Here is a 24,027-nt window from a genome sequence, read left to right on the forward strand (position 1 = left end):
CATAGTAAATAGTTCTTTTTCTTTTCTGTAGCCTAAGAAGTTACTTTTGATAGGATGGTAGAGATAGCAGTGTTACATTTCTGTAGAATAAGATGACAAAGGTTTAGTTTCTCTAGAATACATTATGATGCTCTATCTCCATATTTGTTTTCTTGCTGTTAAAGTCCTCCTATGTTCACTCAGATTTAGTGGTTTTTTTTTTTTTTTTTTGCAATGATTATCAACCCCACATGGGCCACATCAGCAATCCTAGACCCTAGAATTTTCAGATGTTCATCCTTAATGCATGCCTTTTAAACCATTAGTTATTACTGATAAACTCAAGAACGTCCTTACTTTTCCAGCCTCTTTTCTTCCCCTTCAAATATCCTGATGCAGCCATTTCTGAAAGGTGCGACACAACCTGCATCTAGTTCTTGAACCTTTTTTTTTTTTTTGACTTTTGCAACCTTCCCTGCTATTTTCTACCATGAACTTTCTTCTAGATTAACAACCTAGCCCTTATGTTTCCTGAAACCTAGTTCAACTCTTTGAGTAATGGCCTTTTTCTAAGAAGAGAAAAAGAGTATGGACATATATTTCTTCCTCCAGTTGGCTACTATTTATATAAATATTGCATTATATGTGGTACAATGTCTAATTTGTCCCTACTTGGAGCAACAACAATACCCCTGCCTTGCACCACTTTACAATTGGAATTTTGGATATCAATGTCCAAGAAGCACCAGCTCACTCAGAAGTGGCTCAACCCATTACCCAAGGGACTCTTACCTCATTGTTTTTGTAAGATATGCATGTAGAAATCCACCTTTTTGTTTCTCCTTATCTTTTTTTATAAAATCTGTGGGATCTCCATTGATTTTTGTGTGACTGATGTGAAATGAAAAGATTGGAAATCAAGTCCAAACTTCTACATGAATTTCAGTAAATTCTGAATGAGAACTTCCACTTGGACGTTAATGATCACAATAATATCATAAAATTGTTTTGAGGCTATGAGAGAAATACTTCTCACTTTACTTTTTTCTCTTGTGACAAATTTTACAGGTTAAAGAGATCTTCAATTTCAGTCAGGACGATTTAACTACAGAAGATGTTTTAATATTAGACTGCCATAATGAAATCTATGTATGGATAGGGCAGCATGCAAATGTTAGATCAAAACAAGCCCTCAGTCTAGGCATGGTATAACAGCAAACTGGTCTTTTATTTTGTTACTAACTTATGATTATAGGGAACACTTTGGTGTTGTAATTGTGCATCCTTGAAGATATACATTAGTCAGGCCTGACTATTCATTTATCCAAATCCTTCAGTGGTTGGACTTTGCCTATTGCCTTTTAGCCCCCCCTCCCAAACTAATGCTTTGGTGGACCACATGTAAGCAGAGGCACCAGTATCCCGATAGTTCATCTTGTACCACCGATAAAAAAAATGAGAGTCCACCCCTTTGCACTATTTTTTATTACTAATTTAACCACTTACATGTATACATTATGCTTTGCTCAAACCTAGCAGAAATTCCTTGAGAAAGACATTCTTGTTGAAGGTCTATCTTTGGAGACTCCTATATATGTTGTTGCTGAAGGACATGAACCATCTTTCTTTACTCGGTTCTTTGAATGGGATTCCTTAAAAGCATGTGTAAGTATCCCTGAGTGGTTCTCGTTGGAGATCTTTTTTACAAATTCTTGTTATTTCCCCTATTGTTTTAGGAGATGCATTTTTTTTTTCTATCGTACATTGATGAAATTTTCCTAGTTCCCTTTTATGTGATTTAGAAGCTCTGCCAGCTGCATAAATATAGAATTTGAACTTGGTTTATCTTGTAGATGCATGGAAATTCATTTGAGAGGAAGCTTGCTATTTTAAAAGGACAAATGCAAAAGATGGGGGTAAATCACTACATTTATTGGCTTCTCACCAGTCCCATTGAACTCTATTTTGTATTTGTCTGCTTTTTTCCCTATTAAACAAGTCTTGAAAGGTACTATTTGATTTAGAAACTTTAGTCATTCTACTTCATATTTTACCATCGCAAACCTGAAATATTTGGGACTGAACCCTTGAATTGTTATAACTGCCTCAGGATTAATACACACACATTAACTAAAGAGTGGTAACCATCATTGTGCATCTTATCACTAGTAGCATTGTCACAGATCTCATTCCCGGTAAATTCTTGCCAAGACAATAATGAGATTTGAACTTTATTTGCATCTGTCAGATTTTACAGAAAATATAGGGAAATCAAAAAAAAAAAAAAAAGAAAGGAAGAAAAAACACTTTCATTTAGAACAATAAAATTATACTTGTTTAGGGGGTGTTCAACAACGTGGTTAGTTTTGTTTTTATCTTCAAAAACAAAACCAACCATGTTGATGAACACCCCCTTAATTACTGTATTTTAGATATCGAGTTTCATTTATAAACGTGAGAATCTATTTTAGAAGTTCGTGGAGAAAAACAAAGTACAAAATTTTATTGGGTGGCTATTTTCTCCCAAGTAAATGCATTTTATTTTCTTTGAAACTCCATGGAATTGTCACTAATATTTTTGGAAATATATAAATGTACTAATGTTTTTCCTTTTGATAAATGATAAAATTGCATTTTGATTGATAATGGTATAGGATATGCATCTTTTCATGAGCAAATATCCAAACTTGCTGTTTTTCCCTTTTAATTTGCTAGTTTTCATGTTTCTTTGAATTCTTTATTGAGGCAATACCTTATACAGGTATCAAAAAGAAGTCCATGGAAAGCATATGATTTTCACTCCACCAGAACAACCCCTGACCGTTCTAGAAGCAAGTCCATTGGTTCTGATGAGCTCCGAAGAAGTGTCTCTCCTGCAGCACATATTTCAAGCTCAAAATTTAATGCCCCCAACAGCCGCCGATTCTCTAGCCCAATTCCAATTGCCAGGAAACTCTTTTCAGGAACATCCCCTGATCATAGTAGTGCTAATAACAAAGCATTCATAGATCCATGCACCAAGGAAATAAAAGGTAGTTTATTCTTGAAATATTGTTAGGGTGAAAATGGTCTCCTGTTCTTCATTGATTCTTTTAATTTGTGGTTAGACATGCATAAGCCTTTTTTTTTCTTTCTTTCTTTTTTTGGTGCTGAGGGATGGAGGGCTACACACGTCAGTTTCAGTCGAAGAAGAGAAGAGAAAGAGAGTCACACGAAAATGGATGGGTTTGTACAGTACCACATGCCCAGAAAAAGATATTTATATATTAATGTGAGAATGGACAGTTCTGTCCTTCCAAGTGTGAGATATGTACAGTAATGTACAAAGAGATATACAAAAGAGCCAAATAAAAGAAAGTAAAATTACAAAGTTACCCCTCATCCTCTCTACACTCCCCCTCAAATTGATGCTTAGGTAAGAGCATTAGTTTGTCTACAAGAAAATTGTGTCGAGTGCGTATCATAGCCTTAGTAAAGAGATCAGCCAACTGAAGATTGGAAGACATGAGGCAATGTGATGTGACCAGTAGTGAGAAGGTCTCGAATGAAATGGCAGTCCACCTCTATATGCTTAGTCCGTTCATGGAAAGACTGGATTTGAGGCAATTTTGATTGCACTCATATTGTCAGCAATAAAGGGATGGGAGCGGAGTGATCAATGGTCAAATCATGAAGAAGAGCTTTAAGCCAGACAAGCTCACTGCAAATAGAGGACATGGCACAGTAATCGGCTTTAGTAGATGATTTGGAGACTGTCTGTTGCTTCTTACACTTCCAAGAGATGAGGGAATCACCTAAGAAAACACACCAGCCAGTGGTGGACCGTCTGGTGTCAGGGCAACCATCCCAATCAGCATCAGCATAAACAGTCAACTGAGGAGATGAGGAAGATGAGAAGAAAAGTCCATGAGATAAGGTGCCTTTAACATATCCGATAATTCAGAGCACAACAGAGAAATGAGATTGTCGAGGGGCTGATACAAATTGGCTAACTATCTACAAAGCATATGATATGTCTGGCCGAGTCATAGTAAGGTAAATAAGGCTTCCAACAAGTTGACGATATAATGTAGCATCAGGAAGGAATTGTCCATCATCCTTACTAAGCTTAAGGTTGAGTTCCAATGGGGTATCAACTTGCTTCGAGTTAGAGAGATTGGCCATCTTAATTAGGTCATTAGCATATTTGTGCTGATTAACAAAATATCCTCGAGCACTTCCGGTGATCTCAAGACCAAGAGAGTAAGTCACAAAACCAAGATCCTTCATTTTGAAGGATTGACTGAGAAGTTGCTTCAACTGAGTGATCCCTTCGAAGTCATCACCAGTAATAAGTATATCGTCAACATACACTAGTAGAAGAGTCACTCCTTGGGGACGACAAAGAATAAAGAGGGAATAATCTTAGGCACTTTGCTGAAATCCTGCTTCAATAATAACCCCTTTGAACTTGTCAAACCAGGCCCGTGGGGCTTGTTTAAGCCCATACAAGGACTTCTTTAGTTTGCAGACTAGAGTAGAATCATCACAGTAGCCTGGAGGAGGTTTCATATACACTGTCTCACGGAGATGCCCATGAAGAAAGGCATTCTTGACATCCATTTGATCAACAGTCCATTGTTTAATAGCAGTGATAGCAAGAATAAGTCGAACAGTAGTCATCTTAGCCACTGGCACAAACGTCTCCTCATAGTTGATGCCATGTTCTTGTTTGTACCCTTGAGCAACAAGGCGAGCTTTATATCTATCTAGGCTCCCATCAGAATTCAATTTGACTGAGTACACCCAACGACTGCCAATAATGGAGGCATCTGGAGGAGAGACAAGCTCCCAAGTATCATTTTCCAATAGGTCCTGAATTTCCAAGTCCATTGCAGCTTTCCAATGCCCAATTGCTGCAGCCTGCCGGTAAGACTTAGGGATATCTGTAGAAGACAAAGTAGCAGAAAGGGAACTATGGATAGCAGAATATCCATAGCGATCAAGAGGACGAATAACTCTGGAAGAGCGTTGTAAAGGAGTGGGAGTAGGAGGTGAAGGATCACTTACATGAGAAGTAGATGTGGATGGTACAAGGTCTGAGGATGTCAGAGGAACATGCATCGGGGTCGATAAAGGAGGAGGAGGCATAGGCATTGGTGCAGTTGGATACTTCCTGTTATAGACTTGAAGGGGCAATACTGAATCACCTGCAGGAGTAAGTTGTGTAGAATAGAGAAGGATGGTGTAGGTAATTTAATAACATATTCAAAAAACTGTACCCCATAAAGGCACACATAGCTGATTGAGCAGTAAGCTTAGTGCGCTCATGGGGAGGAAGATGTACAAGGCAAATGCAACCAAAAACATGAAGTGTAGAGTAGTTTGGAGAACGATGAAAAGACAATAGAAAGGTAATTGATTACCAAGAATTGAAGATGGAATGATGTTAATGAGATACACAGCAATGTTGGCCACTTCCACCCAAAAGGAAACGGGAACATGGGAGTCGAGCAAAAGGGATCTCACCATACTCAAGATGTGTCGTTTCTTGCGTTCAGCAACTCCATTTTGTTGAGGAGTTCCTGGACAAGATCTTTGGGATAGAATACCATATTTCTTTAAATAGGTCTGAAATTCTCCATTTTCCCCATCAAAATATTCTCCCCCTGAGTCAGAATGTAGAATACGAATGGTGGCATTGTGTTGGGTCATTATCATGGTGTGAAAATTCTGAAAGGTGGGAAGTACAACTGATTTCTTCCGAAGGAAATAAATCCAAATATATCTAGTGCAATCATCAATAAATAAAACAAAGTATGTGTATCCAAGTGTGGATATAATAGGAGACGACCAAACATCACTAAGTATTACTTGGAAAGGAACAGTAGCATGCACAGATGAAGATGGAAAAGGTAAAATACGACCTTTAGTAAGCCCACAAGTTATGCAAGATTTATCAATATTCTTAGAAACAAAATTAACAATAGGTAAACAACCAGAAGAAAATAGATGATCCAAGTTCTTAGCATGTGTGTGGCCTAAATGTCTATGCCATAAATGCCACACATTATTACAACGAGAATGTAACACATCACTAGTAGTAGAAAGAAAACAAGATGAGGATGTAGGTCTCTTCTCGAACTCAAGAGCAAACAGCCTCCCAAGCCTACTCCCCTTTCCCTTCACCTCCCCAGTGTGTTGATCTTGTATGACACAACCATCACGAGAAAATAGAACCAAGTTACCATCATCAACAAGTTGACCCATAGAAATAAGATTGGTAGTTAATTGAGGAATAAAGAAGGTTTTGGGGAGATGAAGGAAGATGGTTGAGAGGTAGAAAGAAATAAATCATCACAACCAACAATCTTTAATGACTCACCCACTAGCAGTAATAATCTGGTCATTAGAAGGGTAAGGTTTAGGAGTCTGACCAAAGGAGGCCCCAGTCATATGATTTGAGGCTCCATAATCTATAATCCACATATGGCTAGGAGAGGAGCAAGTGGTAGAAGACTTACCAAACAAGCCGATAGCAGAGAAGGCAGATGAAATAGCTCAAGACACAAGCTATCGTATCTTATCCTCAGTCAGAGTACCAGAAGGCTCCCCCTTTTGAGTCTGAGTTGGAGGAGACAGTAATGTTAGATGAAGACTCTGTAACTGTCTGAAGTGCCTTGTATTGACCCTTCTTGGGAGGTCGGGTAGGGCATTCAATAATGATGTGACCCTGTTGTTTGCAGTAGGTACAAAAATTCATTTTCTTACAGTGAGAGGCCACATGTCTGAACTCCTTGCACTCATAGCACTACATCTTGGAGAAGTCCTTTTTTCCCTTTGGCTTGGTAGCTAGAAAAACTGTATCATGTCCATGTTCTTTCTTGCTGTCAAGGGAGGATTGAGTGTATAGTCTAGTCTCCTCCCTTGATAGTTTACCCAATATGGTGTCCAAGTCGGGCACATTTTCCCTGCTGAGTATGTTGGATCTTATCAACTCATAATCGGGTCTAAGGTGCATAAGAAAGTGCATGATCTTCCTTTGATCGAAATGCCTTTTCATAGTTGTCACACAACAATCAATCGTTGTGGCCCCAAGATGAACAGGTTCATATTCTATCAACAGATTAACAAAACTAGCATAATATTCCTGTATTCTTCTCCCCCTGGGTGTATGGGAATATGTCCATTTCAATATGATATTGTCTGGACATATTTGACTGCTGATACACCTTCGCAAGGTCATACATCTCCTTAGCAGTTTTTAGGCCTCTCATAGGAATAACTACATCGACAGTGACTGAACTTAATATCCAGGAAACTATTTGGGCATTACTGATTTTCCACTGTTTCAGCCCTTTAGCATCTGTAACATCAGGAATGGTTGTGGTACCATCCAGATAGCTCCACATACCCTTCCCTTCAACAAAAAATTGGAAATGGAATTTCTAGAGAGCATAGTTTGTTCCATCAAATTTCACAGATATGATGTCATTCCTTTCAGATCCCATATTCAGTCAAGAAACCAAAGGAAGACTATAGAAAAGATGATAGCAATCACTAGAAGTCAAGAGGAATACCTTGAGAAGGAGATAATAATCACTGGGAATCACTGAGACCCTTAGAGTAAGAAAACGAAATCTGAAACCTCAGTCGAAAAATCAACAGTCCAAAAAAGGAAACTGTAAGTAGCAGCCACCCAAGGAAGAGGATCAAAATCCCTTCAAAACTTCACCAAATCAAGAGATATTTGTACAGCAAATAGATCTGGTCTAGGCGACACCAGATCTGAAGTTTGGCCCTGATCTGAGATCTTCCAAGTGAGATCTAATGAAATCTCTCCTGCAGAGTTCGAACTCTGTCTGTACAGCAGGTAGGGTTGATAAAAAACAACCCTATACACTCCACCAGTTGAAGGGTTCAATAGACCTCAGTAGAGAAATGAGATTACAACCCATAGAAAGTGATAAAGAAGCAAAAATAAGATCAGAGAGCAACCTGCTCTGATACCATGTCAGTTTCGGTCGAAGAAGAGAAGAGCAAGAGAGTCACATGAAAATGGATGGGTGTGTACTACCACACGCCCAGAAAAAGATATTTATATATTAATGTGAGAATGGACAGTTCTATCCTTCCAAGTGTGAGATATGTACAGTAATGTACAAAGAGATATACAAAAGAGCCAAATAAAAGAAAGTAAAATTACAAAGTTATCCCTCATCCTCTCTACAACACAAAATGGGGAGTAGCCAATCCCACAAATCTCTAAAAGAGATTTAACTTATATGGTCATTCTTGTTATCTATCGGCCTTCCTGGTTTGCTTCCTTGTGTGTGTGTGTTTTATGTTTGTTGTTAGAATGATTTGAGAATTATTTCTGCTATTACAGTTATTCCTGTTGTCAGTCAAGGATTAAAATATCGACACAATATGCCCGATACGGGGCATATCGTATCGGTATCGGTAGGGGAGGATACGAGATACGCCACGATTGGCACTGTATCGTTCTAGTCATGTGTATCGGTCCGATACGCCACCGTATCGGCATGTATTGCACAGTATCGGCCAATGCGCACAGATACAGAGGTGTATCGAATCCATGTGTTTCCCAAGCATATCCGTATCCGTATCCGTATCCAAGTTGTCCGATACGATACCCGATACCCGATACCGATACTTTAATCCTTGTTGTTAGTTCTAGGGTATTGTCAGCTTGTTTACAGCCTCTCTTATTGTTTTTTTATTAGGGTGTGCCACTAGGGGCAAGTATGTAATTTCTTACTTTTATTTTTAATCTCATTGTTATAACAAAAGAATGGGACGCTGCCAACTACAGTTTTGGCTCCCAAACAGTCTTTCTCTCCTCTCCTCTTCTTCCTTCTCTCTTCTTCTCTTCCTAGAAGAAAACAATGTCCATATCTTCTCAGACCAAGTCAAAGCAGTCCCTGAAGGTAATGCCTGTGATGATTTATATTTGCCAATTTCAGATCTGAACTTGATGTAAAAGAGAAGATGTAGAGAGAGAGGGAGAGAAGAAGAGAAGGAGAAATCAAAGAAGAAAAAGAAACCTGTTCGAACCCAAGAGAATAGTTCAAATTCTCTCTTAGGTCGGTCAGGACATATAGTTTACTAAAATAAATAGCAAATGTCTTTTATGCCCCTATTTAAGTTGGGACACATCAACACTAACTAAAAGACACATCACCATATTAATAAAACTCAAATGACTATTTTACCCTTATTTAGTCGACACTAACACTCCCCCTCAAGCTGGAGAGTATATATCATATAGTCTCAGTTTGTTACATATGTAATCCACTCTTGCCCAACTCAACCCTTTGGTGAATAAGTCTGCCCATTGACTCCCTATATTAACATATGTTGTACTCATCATTCCACTAAGAACATTTTCTCTCACAAAGTGACAATCAACCTCTATGTGTTTTGTTCTCTCATGAAAAACTAGGTTAGAGGAGATATGAACTGCAGCTTGGTTGTCACAATATAGCTTCATCGGAGTGGTAATCGAATACCCTACCTCTTGTAGGAGATTTCTTAGCCACACTAGTTCACAAGTTGTATGTTCCATGGCTCTGTATTCAGCTTCTGCACTACTTCTTGCCACCACGGTCTACTTCTTGCTCTTCCATGTCACTAAGTTACCCCCAAGGAAAGTACAATAACCTGTAGTAGAACTTCTGTCAGATATAGATCAAACCCAATCAGCATCTGTATATCCCTCTATTTCAATATTTCCACCACTCTTATTTAGCAAACCACGACCAGGAGCTCCCTTCAAATACCTTACAATCCTTAGGACCGTGTCACAATGTGGAATCCGAGGATTTTGCATAAATTGACTCACCACACTCACTGCAAATGAGATATTTGGCCGAGTGATAATTAGATAGTTTAGCTTTCTCACCAACCTTTTGTACCTTCCTGGATCTTTAAACTCCTCACCTGTATCACTGCTCAACTTGACATTCAATTCCATGGGTGTTTCCGCTAGTCTGGCACCTAATAAGCTTGTCTCCTCCAATAGATCAAGAACATATTTCCTCTGGCACAAATTAATACCATACTTGGACCTTGCCACTTCTATCCCTAAGAAGTATTTCAATTTGCCAAGGTCTTTTGTTTTAAATTGATCATGCATAAATGTTTTCAACCTGTCAATCCCGGGCCTGTCACTACCAGTAATAACAATATCATCAACATAAACCACTAACAAAATCTTCCCCACATCAGAATCATAGTTGGATATTGAATGGTCAACCTGACACTGTTTCATGCCAAACTTCTTTACAACTTCACTGTATCTGCCAAACCAAGCACAAGGGGACTGTTTAAGTCCATAAATAGTTTTTTTGAGCCTACACACCTTACTATCCTCCCCCTGAGCAACAAACCCGGGTGGTTACTCTATATATACCTCTTCAAGAAGATCACCATGCAAAAAAGCTTTCTTAATATCAAGCTGAAACAAGGGCCAATCATGTATAGCAACTAGGGAGATCAAAACACGAACATAACCAATCTTGGCAATAGGAGAGAAGGTCTCTATGTAGTCAATACCATATAACTATGAATAACCCTTAGCAACCAACCGAGCTTTCAATCTCTCAACAATACCATCTAGCAAATACTTGACCATATATACCCACTTACATCCTACAGTATGCTTACCCAAGGGAAGAGTGGTGAAATCCCACGTATGATTATGAGCTAGAGCAGAGAGTTCTTCTTCCATTACCTAATGCCACCCCTGAGAGATAAGGGCTTCCTGGACATCTTAGGAACAGAAACTGAAGATAACAACGAAACAAATTATCAATGGGAAGGAGATAGGTGAGAAACAGAAACATAATCGGAGATATGTTGAAGGGTACAACTACGTTTACCTTTCCGCAGAGCAATGGGAAGGTAAAGGTCAGAAATGGGGGGTGATGGTGTTGCGGAAGTCACTTCTGGATCCGTCGACGATGAAGAAGCTGGAGGGGCCGGTGCATGTCGATGCGTATACACTTGATGGATAGGTGGCCATGCAGGAGGAAGTGGCACCAGAGGTAAAGACTTAGGTGCAGCTGGAACAAGAGGAATGGGGTCCGCAACAGGAACTGGAAGCGGAAGGAAAGAAGAAGGGGAAGAGACATCTAACCCAGAAAAGAACGGAACCGACTCAAAGAAGGTAACATCAGGACACACAAAACAACGTCGAGAACTGGGACTGTAACACTTCTACCCTTTCTGGGTCCTAGAATAGCCAAGAAAGACACACTTCGTAGATCGTGCATCTAATTTGTCTAGTCCGGGACCAGGATTATGAACAAAGCACACACCCAAAAACCCGAGGAATAAGAGAAAAAGGAGACAACGTAGAAACAGAACAGAGAAGGGAGACTGACCATCAAGGATGGACATGGGCATTCTGTTAATAAGAAAGCAAGATGTAAGCATAGCATCACTCCAGAAACGTTTGGATACATTCACATGGTGCAACAGGGACCGGGCGGTTTCTAAGAGATGGCGATTTTTCCGTTCATCTACCCCATTTTGTTAGGGGGTGTAAAAGCAAGAAGTTTGATGAATAATACCATTTTTTGTTCTAAATATTGCTGAAAGGTTGTATAAAAATATTCTCGGCCATTATTTGAACGTAGGATCTTAATGTGAATACCAAATTGAGTGCGGATTTCAGCATGAAACTTTTGGAAAATAGAAAATAATTCACTTCTTTCTTTCATAAGATAAAGCCATGTCATCCTTGAATAATCATCAACAAAAATAACAAAGTACTTGTATCTATTGTGTGACACTATTTTATTTGGACCCCAAATGTTCGAATGGACTAAAGAAAAAAGACTTGACATACGATAATCGACTCTAGGGCTGAAGGAAACCCAATGATGTTTCTGAACAAGTTGCTTAAGTGCTTTAAGAGACAGGTGTCCAAATCTGCAATGCCACTAGAGAGGGGTGAGAGACTACTGAAGAGCTGTTGAAGAACCACCACCACCACCATCAAAGTAATATAGTCCACCAGCTTCATGCCCTCCACCAATCTTCATCCCCATCTTGAGATCTTGAAATACACAAAAGATGAAGGGTAAAAGGTGATAGAGCAATTAAGAGACTTGGTCAATTTACTGACATAAGATTAAAAGGAAATTTGGGTACATACAGAATTGAAGACAAAGATAATGAACTAGTTTTAACATTATCAATACCACTTATGGAAGAAGTGGAACCATTAGCAAGGGTGACAGTGTGGGTTGTAGAGGATGAAGAAAGTGAAGAGAACACACCCGAAGTCCTAGTCATGTGATCGGAAGCTCCAGAATCAATGATCCAGTGGGAGGGTTTGGATGCTAGACAAGCAATACCTGAGTGGGCAAGTGTAGTTGTACTCGACTGAGAAGTAGCCTGGATCAACCGTTCATATTCAGTACTTGAAATACTCATCATCTCTTGTCCGGAGGCATCTATAGGTGGAGGTGTTTGACCGGTCTATTGACTCCCTTGTTCCATATCACCACTTGCCACTGCATGATTTGCCCAGAATGACGGTGGGCCATGTAGATCATAGCAAAAATTAACAGTGTGCCCATCCATACCACAATGCGTACCCTTTCTCGGACCATGATTACGTCCTCTACCACGAGCTCCCCCTGAATCTCGACCTCCAATACGCCCACCACCACGACTATACATGTGTCCACCTCTACCACCACGGCCTGGCTGGCCCTGATGAGCTACTCCTCTACCACCACAGCCACCCCCTCTAGCCATGGCAAGGGCAGTCCTATTGGATATGGTGGGGTTCTTTGGAGGGCCAACTGAAATCCTTAGGAGATGGGCAAACACCTCGAGAGAGGGGAGGGCAGACCCACCTAGTATCTGAGCCCTCACTGGTTCATATTCAGGCTTTAGTCCCACCAGAAATCTGGTTACATCAAGCTGCTCTCTCTGTTGTTGCCAAGTTTTATCAGATGTAAGGGGGTGATACACACTCAACTCATTCCTCAACTTCAAGACTCTGGTTACCCTACTGCATACTACAATACTCTTGATAGAGCTGATATACTCTGGTGGTGTTATACTTTCCTGAATAAAGCTTCTTTGCATGATCCCAAATTTCCTTGGTTGTGTCTAAGAACATGAAATTTACACTAATCTTAGGTTCCATACTGTTCCACAGCCGAGTCATAATCTGTGCATCTTCTTGCTCCCAATCACCATACTCTTGGGAATCAACTGCAGGTTTTTCTTGGCTCTAAGAAACACTTCAAAGTACTTAATTTTCTCCATTCAATTTAATTGAGGTCATCTGTACATTCAATTAGTCTTGAGGGATCATAACCGACTTATGTTCATTATCTCCCATGGTTGTAAAAAAACAAAAACTTTTTGTGTGTTTCAACCTGCCTTACCCAGTAATCACAACATTGTACTTCACTCCTCAAGTTAATCACTCACCACCATACGACTGACCATTGCAGAAACATACACTGTCACAGGTTTCAGCAATGTTAACCCCCACTAGTGTCACTTTCGGCACCTCACAAACACATCACACACAAGAGTACCACACATCTGAACCTACCACCATACGACTGATACTAAGCCTTCGAGCCACTGATCTGAACCACACATATGAACCTACCACGAAACCTACTGTTGCAGCCCTCTTCGTTCCATCGATTAGAGGGTTCTCTACCAATCACCTGAAACCACAACTTCACACCCAACCGAATACATTAAAACCTCCAGAATGAAGATACGGAAACTTCTTTTCAGCCCTTTTACGAAACTCAAAAAAAAAAAAGAAAAAAACTGAGAGATTACGAACAGATCTGGACTGAGTTAACCTGGCTCTGATACCATGTGATGATTTATAGTCGTCAGTTTCAGATCTGAACTTGGTGTAAAAGAGAAGATGTAAGAGGGAGAGGGAGAGAAGAAGAGAAGGAGAAATCGAAGAAGAAACCTGTTCGAACCCAAGAGAAGAGAATAGTTCAAATTCTCTCTTAGGTCGGCCAGGATAATATAGTTTACTAAAATAAATAGCAAATGTCTTTTATGCCCCTATTTAAGTTGGTACACATCAGCACTAACTAAAAGACACATCACCATATTAATAAAACTCAAATGACTATTCTACCCTTATTTAGTTGACACTAACAATGCCTAAGGTCCGTGGGGGGGTCGGCTTTCTTCTATAAGCAATCGAACACCATCTTGGAGTTTCCCTCTATCCGAAATCATCTGTATCTGCTCTTCTTTGCCAACATGGTTTTCTCAATTATTTTGGACATACACTTGATAATTTCTCCTTTCTGATTCCAAATGATGCAGCCATTAGAAGCAGTGTCGTCCTCTCTTTTTGATGTATTGAAGTTAATCTTGATGGTGTTAGGCCCTCCATCATCTCATTGAAATCCGACCAAGCCTTTTCAATGATCTGGCTTGAGTTATGCTGTATCCTATTGAAGATCATGTCATTTCTACTCTTCCACATCTGGCTACCTTTTTCCTAGTACTTTTCTATCAAATTCTTGATTTTTCTGTTCAATCATTTTTCCCACCAATCATTTATGGATTCATCCCTCTCATTGTGCCCTGTGCAGTTTGCCAAATAAGATTGGTGGCAAAAGAATTTTCGAAGATGTGTTTATACTTTCTACTTCAGTGCCACAAGTCACACAATCTGGATCAATGTTTATTCCTATGGATGTCAAGAGGGGGGGGGGGGGGGGGCATTTTATTATTTTATTTTCCATACCATATTGAGACTTCGTGTTTCTCTTGGGTTGTTGGTATTTTGAGGGCCAGCAGGCTTGTATACAGATTTGACCATGAATTTCCCTTTTTCTATAAGCTCCCAATAACATTCTATCCGCAGTATTAATTCTGGATATGGGGATAGCAATTATCATTTTTTTTGGTCTTTATCTACTAGATGATTCAGCATCTGATTTTTTTTTTTATCAGTGAAAATGGGAATTTTATTCAATTAAGAGTATTAATACAGAGATACAGCAGATAAAAACATAGACATTCCAACAGAGAATTTTTACAATAAAGCCCAAAAAATATGTTGCCTTTGAACTCCCTGTTTAGCTAGAGAAATAGCCATTCCATTTGCAGTTCTCCTAACCCATGTAAACGAAGCATTAAATTCCCTTGCTATGGTTATTATCTCCCTTAACTGATGTCTGTAGTACCAAGGAACATTGCTGCTTGAATTGGTCCAAGATATCACTGTTTTTGAGTCCCCTTCTATTTCCAAGTTCTTAAAATCTGTTTGCTTGGCAATCTTTAGCCCTTGAAGTAGAGCTAACAGTTCAGCCTTTAAAGAGTCACCTTCCCCTAAAGGTCCTGAGTACATAGCCAACACTTTGTTTGAGGAGTCTTTGATCACACCACCAATGCCTGCCATACCCGGATTTCCTATAGAGCTCCCATCAAGGTTCAGCTTTAACTTATAATTCAGCATCTGATCTTTCCATATCTTTCCTTTTTTTGTCTATGCAGTCAGCTTCTTTGGGGTCAAGGTTTATTCTGTTTTACCTCCCCATCCTTGCCATAGATGTAAGGAGGGCATATCCTCCTTGTCAGATCTTGTAGCCCAAGACTTAATCCAATCAAATGTCCCTTAATGTTTAATATATTGCATTCTTTTAGACAATAAAATGTGCACAAGGTGGAGAAGAAAAGGATTGTCTATATAATGAATAAATTGGTTGATCCACTCATGACGATTCTTTTGCCTAGTCCCTCTGCAAGTTAGCCATTTTATAGAAGGTCTCTGGCTTCAGGAGGGATGGGAACAAAATATACAGAGCAATTTTTTTATGAAATTTCATCTCCTGACCAAGGATTAAAACTTTGATGAAATTTTTGAAAATTTGAGAATTCATTCCTGTTTCAGGAGGGATAGGAACAAAAATATATAGAGCAATTAATTTTGTGCTAAGGTATAGAAAAATTAGAAAAATTCAAGTTGTTTAGATGAGGTATGACCAGAAGAGAGAAGATACAAAAAATAGGAAAAGAAAATAAAGAATTCGTTTTAAACAAAACTACTATTACTAGTTTCTGTCTGAAAGCAAAATTTTCTCCTGAAACTTTGGAGAAAATTTTGGTTTTGGCCTGGTATGAAATCTAAATCCTTGGTCCTGAATCAACTATTTGCTTAATAGGGAATTTACAGCTACTTCATTTTTTGTTTTCCCCTCCATTGAATCACAGAGAACTTTATAATTATAATTAGTCCGTGTGTCACTCTTGACAGAACTAGCCTTTGAAATGTTTTCTTCAGCAGATGGGTCAGTTGTATCTCAAACATGTAAGGAGCCAAGTTTCAGTTCAAGGAAGGGGCATGACATGAAGCTTGATGAGGCTGAACTTGATGACTTGAACACTTACCCATATGAACGCTTGAAGGTGACATCAGACGACCCAGTACAGGGCATAGATGTGACTAGAAGAGAGGTATCACTTTTTAATAAACCCTCCTTCAGTGGATGGTTTAGACATTCCAAAAGAAGTTATTTTTGGTTAGTGTAATATTAATATGTTTGATAAGTAAACTATTTCATTCATCAAAACTCTTTGCAATCTCTGATATATGGTTTGATCCTTGTCAGTCTTTAAATGTGTGTGTTTGTGTGGTGGGGGGGTGGGGGGGGGGGGTCTGTGTATTTTCCTCCATGAGTCTTTAAATTTATAATTATATGTTGGTTCTTCCTCTTAATCATATTTATGATAAAAACAAGATATTTTAATGCTACTTGGTACTGTCCCATACTTGAGCATGTAATGCTGCAAGTCTTACTGGTTAAAGGATTTATGTTTTGACCAAGTGAGAAGGAATAATAGTTAGTGCATATAAACCATTTAAGGGAACTCATCCACTTAAAGCTTCTCATGGTTGTTATTATGTTTGCTTTCTTCAATAGCTTTCTGGCCCTTCTGGACATTTTGCTTTTCCTCGTGAGTAGTTAATTTTGGAATTGTGCTCTAAGTAGTTCCAATGTTGCTGCCACCTTAGTAAATACTTTTTTTAAGATGTCTGCACTTCTGGTGATATGCAGGCATATCTATCTCATGAAGAATTCCAAGTGATGTTTGGGATGACAAAAAGAGCCTTCTATGAGCTTCCTAAATGGAGACAGAACAAACACAAGATAAGCCTTAATCTTTTCTAGAAAATTTGACCTGGAATCACAGATAGGTGCCTGCATCAGTTTGTGGAAATGCATCTCTCTCTGGATAACCTGTGGATGGTTTTCCATCTAAACTTTTTATCATCTCTGAAAAAGCACTTGGTACATCCTGGCAATAGTCAATGATTCAGTTTGCTACCTAAAAAATCCCCATGGTTAGAATAACTATTAAGAGATCTTCTATTGCATATTTCAGTTTAGACCAAAATGAAATTTATCCATAAAAACTTCTTGTTGCTTTGAGACTAAGACAAACCTATAGGTAAGCCACAGGAAGACTCAAGGATTACGACTGCTAAAATAACTCTAATGACACTTAAACAAGTCCTATTAAAACTAAAGAAATAAAAAACAACTCCAAGATTGACCCAAAGAAATAGGAGACCAAATCCTAATTAATATCGTGGTCTTATTGGATGGATAACTCAATGACGTGTCTAGCTATACTATAAGTCATGAAAAATGGACGAGACCCTGAAAAACAGGTTATAAGAAAAATGACGTGGTTGCATATTCAGATTCTCAAAAATGCAAAACCTCTCTGACATGACTTTAAATTAATTTGACCTTTTAATTAATCCTATTTCTGAGCACTAACGAAGCAGAAAATAAATTTGAAGATTCAGAATATTAAAATTCAGAGCACCAAAAATCATGGGAATGCGACCATTTTTCTGCTTCAATGCCTAGTTGCCTACATCATATTCCCTCTGTTCCCACAAACAAAGGGTCGTCCACGAATTTTCAAGTAATTGTTCCAAGTCACGAATTATGGATTCAGTAATGGGAACCGTAGGGATGAAAATAATAGCAAATCAATTCTCCTCAAAGGCTTTATTAAACTATTTTTAGTCATTTCTAGCTTTAAGAATATATATATTATCTCTGATGCTTTACAAATTTCAGCTATTTTTTGGCACTCTCTAGTTATATCTCTCTGCATTCATCTTGAATTTCTAGCATTTCTTGTGTGGTTTTGCCTCGTGCTTAAAGAATAAGCCTCGAAAATTGAAATTAGTTTTTTTGGCAAGCATAAGGTAGTAGGGTAGCTGTCCAGCTAATCTCTATGATTGACTTTAGTACCAAATTAATGTAGGATGAAAAAGAAAATCTTTCTCAAATGAACTTGGTATGTGAAAAGGAACCAATAATCTAATCCATAGAGAAAACATTCAAGTTCAAAATAGAGAAGAGAAGAAGTTTGTATGAAATAAGAAAAATAAGAGTCTATCTTACGTTAATTGGTGTTAAAGCATTCCGTTCTATATCAATTTAGTGCTATTTTAGTTAATGTTTGTTTTCATCATGGTTTTAAAAACCAACCCTAATGGAACCATTTTGGCCACTGGTTCCTGGGTCAAACGGTCCAAACGTCTTATTTAAAATTTGATTGGATGATTTCGGGGTCTAAAACTAGATCTGAAGCTATGACCAGTTTTTGGATAAATCAGTCCGATCATCAGATCCGGTCCGGTTTTCAAAACCATGGTTTTTTAAGACATAATATATAGCATGCAATACTTAAATGAGTTAAATCTTCCTCCTCTAAGATGACGCCGGATCCCACATATTGTAAGCATGACCGCCGTCACCTTGTGACCCCAATGACAATGTACAATACTAAATATGTTTGATATGTGCATCTATAGTTTAGTTTCTTTTTTATTTTTATTCCATCGGGCTACACCCACGCCCACCCTGGTGGCAGCGGGAGGGTATAAATCATGTTGATAGCAGATCATGACTCCTATGACTTGTGTTTATGCAGGGGTGTTGGTCACGAGGCTGTCAGTTCTGCATACATTTGGTTACCTTTTTCTTCTTTTCGGGCTTGTGAAGTGAAGCTCAGTTTTAGCCAAATTAGGAAGAGAAAATTATGCATTTTAAAGGTCATTACCCTACACAATGTTGTTCCCAGTTATCCAACAATTAAAACAGTCGTCTCTTAGGCTGTTTGGTTTAAAGGAAAAAGTAGGGAAACTTTTACAAACCTTGTTTAGCTCTCTACTTTTGTTACATTTTCCCATGGTTTTCAAAACCATACTGGACCGGACGGTTGGATTGGAAAAACCAGGAACCGGTCATCTGATCGGTTCCGTTTTTCCCCAAAACCATTTTTTCCCCGAAACCGTTGATTTTGGTCAGCAAACTGCTGAACCGGCCAGTTAACTGTTCGAATGGTTTTGACCATTTTTCAGTTTTTTTTATTTTTTTGTCAGAATGGGCCGGTCGTTCAGGTCGAACAATCGGACCGTTTGAACCGGTAACCAGACCCCTGACCGGTTCAGTCACCAGTTCGGTTTTAAAAACCATGCATTTTCCTTCAAACCAATCATATTCTTAGGGAAACCTTTCCCTTCCTTTCTTTTAAACGGAATACAGCCTTAATATATGGAGTACCAGTGACCCTAAAAATCAATACACAACATCCAATACAGGATGATACATATTGATATTTTGAATCTTAAATTTTGTAGGTCAGAGAGTAAGATTTTGCCTTTACACCAAACAATGGCCCTCGAAGAGAAAATTACGCATCAAACCCTCAAATGCAATTTTCCTGTGTATTTGTTTTGAGTAAATTTCATTAACCTTCCCATGTTTTCAAAAAAAAACTTTACTAATCTCCCTATTTTTTGAAAAAAAAAAAAAAAGTTCTTTCCATCCTATTTTCATCACTCACCTCGTAAATCTATCAATGTGTGTGTGCGCGCGCACGCACAGGAACTCCAACAAACAATTTTACGTAACTCTTAGAAACTTTGCCCTAATGGGGGACCCAACTAAAATGATTTTGGGCCCAGGCCCAGTTCATCTTACATATAAGCAGCCAAGCCTGGTGGTCACGCTTGGACAGAAAACGAAGGCCCAGTTCCGAAAATTCATGGGCTAGACTAACTCACTAACAATGATCACTCCTACCAACAGGACCTCAGGGCATTTCTGTGTTTGAGCATTTTCCACTTGTGAGGATTTAAGAAATCTGCTTTTTTTTTTTTCTTTTTCCTTTTTTCGTTTTTGGTCCTTCGTGATGTCTGCCTTGGATTAGTTTCTTTATAATCCTGTTCACTTTAAATCTGGAGGGCCAATCACGATATAACATATCCCACGTGTACAGAGCTCTCCCAGTACTATAGTAAACTGTGGACGATTAAAACTCGTTTCCACTTTCTATTATCGTCTTGCAAAAAGTGGAATTAGAACAATTCTTTGTACTTGTGATTTATGCTTTTTTGTTGTTATGTGGCAGCTAAGAGAGGCTGATATCCGACTAATCTTCGTATTTCATTTATAGAATTTTCTATATTGGATACATGAACCTTACAAACGGATTATTGTTTGTTGTAGAACAGTAAGTAGAAGATGCCCCACACAAGACACATACTCCCAGTTACCCATTGAGTAGGTTGAATCATTGCTTCAAAAGGCTAAAGGCGGAGGAGAGGCGGTTGGGTCTCATAAGGGCGAGGTGTAAGTCCCAAGGCGTTTTGAGGCGTAAGCCTCGAGCAAAAGAAAATAAATATATTCATAAACAATAAAGACATGAAAAAATAAAATTAAGATCTTATATGACTTGTTTAATATATTAGACCCAAAATTAGTATCAATACACCCCAATGAACCATGCACATCTTTTTAATTATTAAAAAGAGTTTTTTAAATACCTTAAAAATGGGTAGCAGTACCCCGAAGATACAATGGTATATGGTATCAATACTTTGAACATTGCATGGTTAGAATCTTAACATAATAGTTTTTTCCCTAAAATCTGAACACTAGAACAAAACAATATAGTCAAATCTTTAAGCTCAGGGGTATGAACCAATAGTGTTTTCAGAATAAAGCATTCTCATTTGGTTTCTTGCACTTGTATGCATTAATATGTGATGCAAAATAGATCATCAAATATGGGGTAAGTGGGCAAGTAGATAAGAATAAAGCATGAACAATAAGAATATGAACTAAAGCAAGCTATTTTTTTATACATTTATATGCATTTATTAATTATTTGTATGCTTATGTATTTGTTCAAAACGCCAACAAAACAAAGCATTTTTCTTAAATTTCTATTTTACCCCTATTTAAACCTTCATATTTAACATAAGAATGCCAAATAGTTGAGGCCTAAGCCTTTAAACATTTTGAGGCCGAAGGCCCAAAGGCTTAAGCCTCGAACAACTTAAGGCCTAAGCCTGCTAGTGGGGTCTGAGGCTATTAAGGCCAGGCCTTTTTTTCTTAGCCTCGCCTCAAGGCTTGGGCCTTTCCCGTATAGTGTCATCATTCTGTCTCTGTGATATATGTGCGTTTGTACTTCCACTTCAACCTCCCAATAGGTAACCTTTGGTTTTCCCAACAGTAGACTTAGTGCCTGTTTGAGAGAGGGCTGAGCTGAAGATTCAACTAAGCTTTCAGTTGCATTGAGACGCTCCGGAATTGGGATAAGCTACCTACTAAAGAGGCTGAAGCGTAAAACCCAAAAAAAAAAGACCGACTGCCAGCCAATTTTGGCTCTATTCTTTCACCACAGCATAAAAATGCTTCCAATTTGGGCTCTCCAATTTGCACTTCATCCCTCTCATCAGCTGCTTTGAAGTGTTCCGGATAAGCCATGGTCCAATGTAAACAGCCCAAAAAATGACTGACAGATGATTTGGATCCGGAGGATTTTCATCAAACATAGCTTAAAGGCTGTTCATGTGGGGGCTCACCTTGAAAAACAGAAGCAGCTGGGATTTTGTGCAGCGCCTTCTGGCTTTACAAGGTAGACTCCTATAAGTTGTATGTTTGCTGAAAAATAAAAAAATAAAAAAAAGCCTAAATATGTCGTCGTTCAGCAAAAGGAAAAAAAAAAAAAAAAGGTTTTCTGGTAAATCTTCTTTTACTGGCTTCTTCAAATTTCAAAACGGTTCTGTGAAAGCAATTCAATGAAAGCTTCAACCCTCCTAAAATGGGCCCTTAATACTGAATTAGGATTTGTTACTCACAAAATCAGTCTTCACACCCACACAGCTTTTACAGCCGCATTTGAGTCCCTCCAAATGGGTTTCTTTCATCATGTGGTCAGGTTCATTGTTCAGAAAATGGGGTTTTTAAACTAACCACGTAAGCAAAGAATCCCACCAAATAATACGACTATATATTATTTTTCTTAAAATTTTTCAATACACGGTGGATGTGCATGTGAGGCGCCCAACTGTGAGGAGCAGATCCGTTCCCAAAAGCATGAGGTCTTAGGTCTTGGTCTCTAAAACCGATAAGGCTTCAATCGGCTTCATGACTGTGTTTAGATAACCACACACTAACCTGACAGAAAGAATCTTTCCAGACAATTGAAATAGAGAGAGGTGGGTCCCATTGTTCCGACAGTCCCCTCTCCCATTTCTTTCACCTCTCCAAAATTCATACTCATTCTCTACTTTGAGTAAAGGCAACGCTGATTGTTGTTTTGTTCAAATTTCAAACCAAAAATTCCGAAACTACTAATTGCCTGATAACTTCTACTTTTTCTCACACTATACCCACTTAAATTTATATTTGTTTTCTACGGTTATGCAGAAAAGAAAAAAAAAAGAAAGAAAGAATATCTATTGTAGATGCAGCAACTAGAGTAAATTATTGGGTAATTTTCTTTTTTTTTAGTTCATTGTTTGTTATATCAGTTGAGAGATTAATTATTCAATCTAAAATAATTAATTATTTATTTATTTATTAAAAATTGCTCAATGAGTAAAAAGCAACTGAAAACAAACTCCATTTGTGTAAGCATGTAAAGAATATAACTTTTTATTATATTTCATTAATATTAGAAAATACAAGATTATAGTCTAACAATTTTTTTATAATATTTATAAAGTGAGAATCATTACATATTTTGTATAGATAGGGTTTGAAGTTTAAACATTAGATATCATGCAATTAGATAACCAACAAATTTTTATATTTTTATTACAACAACAAACCTTTTTAACCATTACAGCTCTATTCTAATTTCAATAAATGAAGAATATTATCATAAAATTAATTTTTTAGTATCATTAGTTTCTAAACTCAAGTACCCATTTTATTAAAAAACGAAAAAAAAATATTGATCTTGCGATGTACAATTAATGTTAAAGAATACATTAGAAATTAGGGAAATTGTCTAAAACTCACCATGAGTTTTTAACATTTCCCTCAATATCACCACAACTTTTCAAAATGTCTAAAACTCACCATGCCATTAAGTTTTTATTTTCCAAAACTCACCTTCTGTTAATGCTTCTTAACAGAGGTGTTCATGTCAACATAAATAACAATTTTCATGACCAAATTATCCTTGAATAGTGAGTTAGAGGAAAAATGGTCTTTTTCAGTTTTTTATTTTCTTTTTTTTTGCATTTTTAGTATTTTGTTATAATTTCTAATTTTTTTATAATTTCTGTTTTTTTACATTTTCTATTTTCTACAATCTATAAATTTTCCTGTATTTTTGTTATTTATTTGTAATTTTTGTGTTTTTCTATATTTTTTGTGTTTTTTCTACAATTTTTATTTTCTGATTTTTTTTTCAATTTCTATAGTTTCTATATTTTGAAAAAAAAAATTGTTTAAAATTTTTTATAATTTTTTATATTTTTTGTAATTTCTATGTTTTTATATATTTTATATTTGAAAATATTTTTTAAATTTTTTTCTTTTTTTCATGTCTAAATATTAAAATGGTAATATATTAACACCTGTTAATTTATTTTGTATATATTTTATATGAAGATTAAAATGGTAATATATTAACACCCGTTAGTCTGTTTAACGTCAAGTTAGAGACATGGTGAGTTTTAGACATTTTGAAAAGTTGTGG

The 24,027-nt window shown here is 37.6% G+C and overlaps 1 protein-coding gene across 6 annotated transcripts in view; it reads left to right on the top strand.

Moving 5' to 3' along the window:
* The window catches only part of VLN1 (villin-like 1), a 62,134-nt gene extending 44,750 nt beyond the window's left edge, over positions 1-17,384 (top strand). For 4 of the 6 annotated variants that reach the window (XM_088897486.1, XM_010258264.3, XM_019197748.2 and 1 more), the window contains 6 exons: positions 1,048-1,185; positions 1,519-1,644; positions 1,833-1,895; positions 2,741-3,011; positions 16,283-16,455; positions 17,058-17,384. In XM_088897486.1, the coding sequence (XP_088753612.1) occupies positions 1,048-1,185; positions 1,519-1,644; positions 1,833-1,895; positions 2,741-3,011; positions 16,283-16,455; positions 17,058-17,171 (885 nt within the window). In that variant the 3' untranslated portion in view covers positions 17,172-17,384. The remainder of the gene's footprint in view (positions 1-1,047; positions 1,186-1,518; positions 1,645-1,832; positions 1,896-2,740; positions 3,012-16,282; positions 16,456-17,057) is intronic. The other 2 variants (XM_088897487.1, XM_088897488.1) reach the window with 2 other exon arrangements.
* The last annotated feature ends 6,643 nt before the right edge of the window (positions 17,385-24,027 follow it).

This window comes from Nelumbo nucifera, chromosome 2 (genome assembly GCF_055504915.1).
Source record: "Nelumbo nucifera cultivar China Antique chromosome 2, China Antique-T2T, whole genome shotgun sequence".
In the NCBI taxonomy this organism is placed as follows: Eukaryota; Viridiplantae; Streptophyta; class Magnoliopsida; order Proteales; family Nelumbonaceae; genus Nelumbo; species Nelumbo nucifera.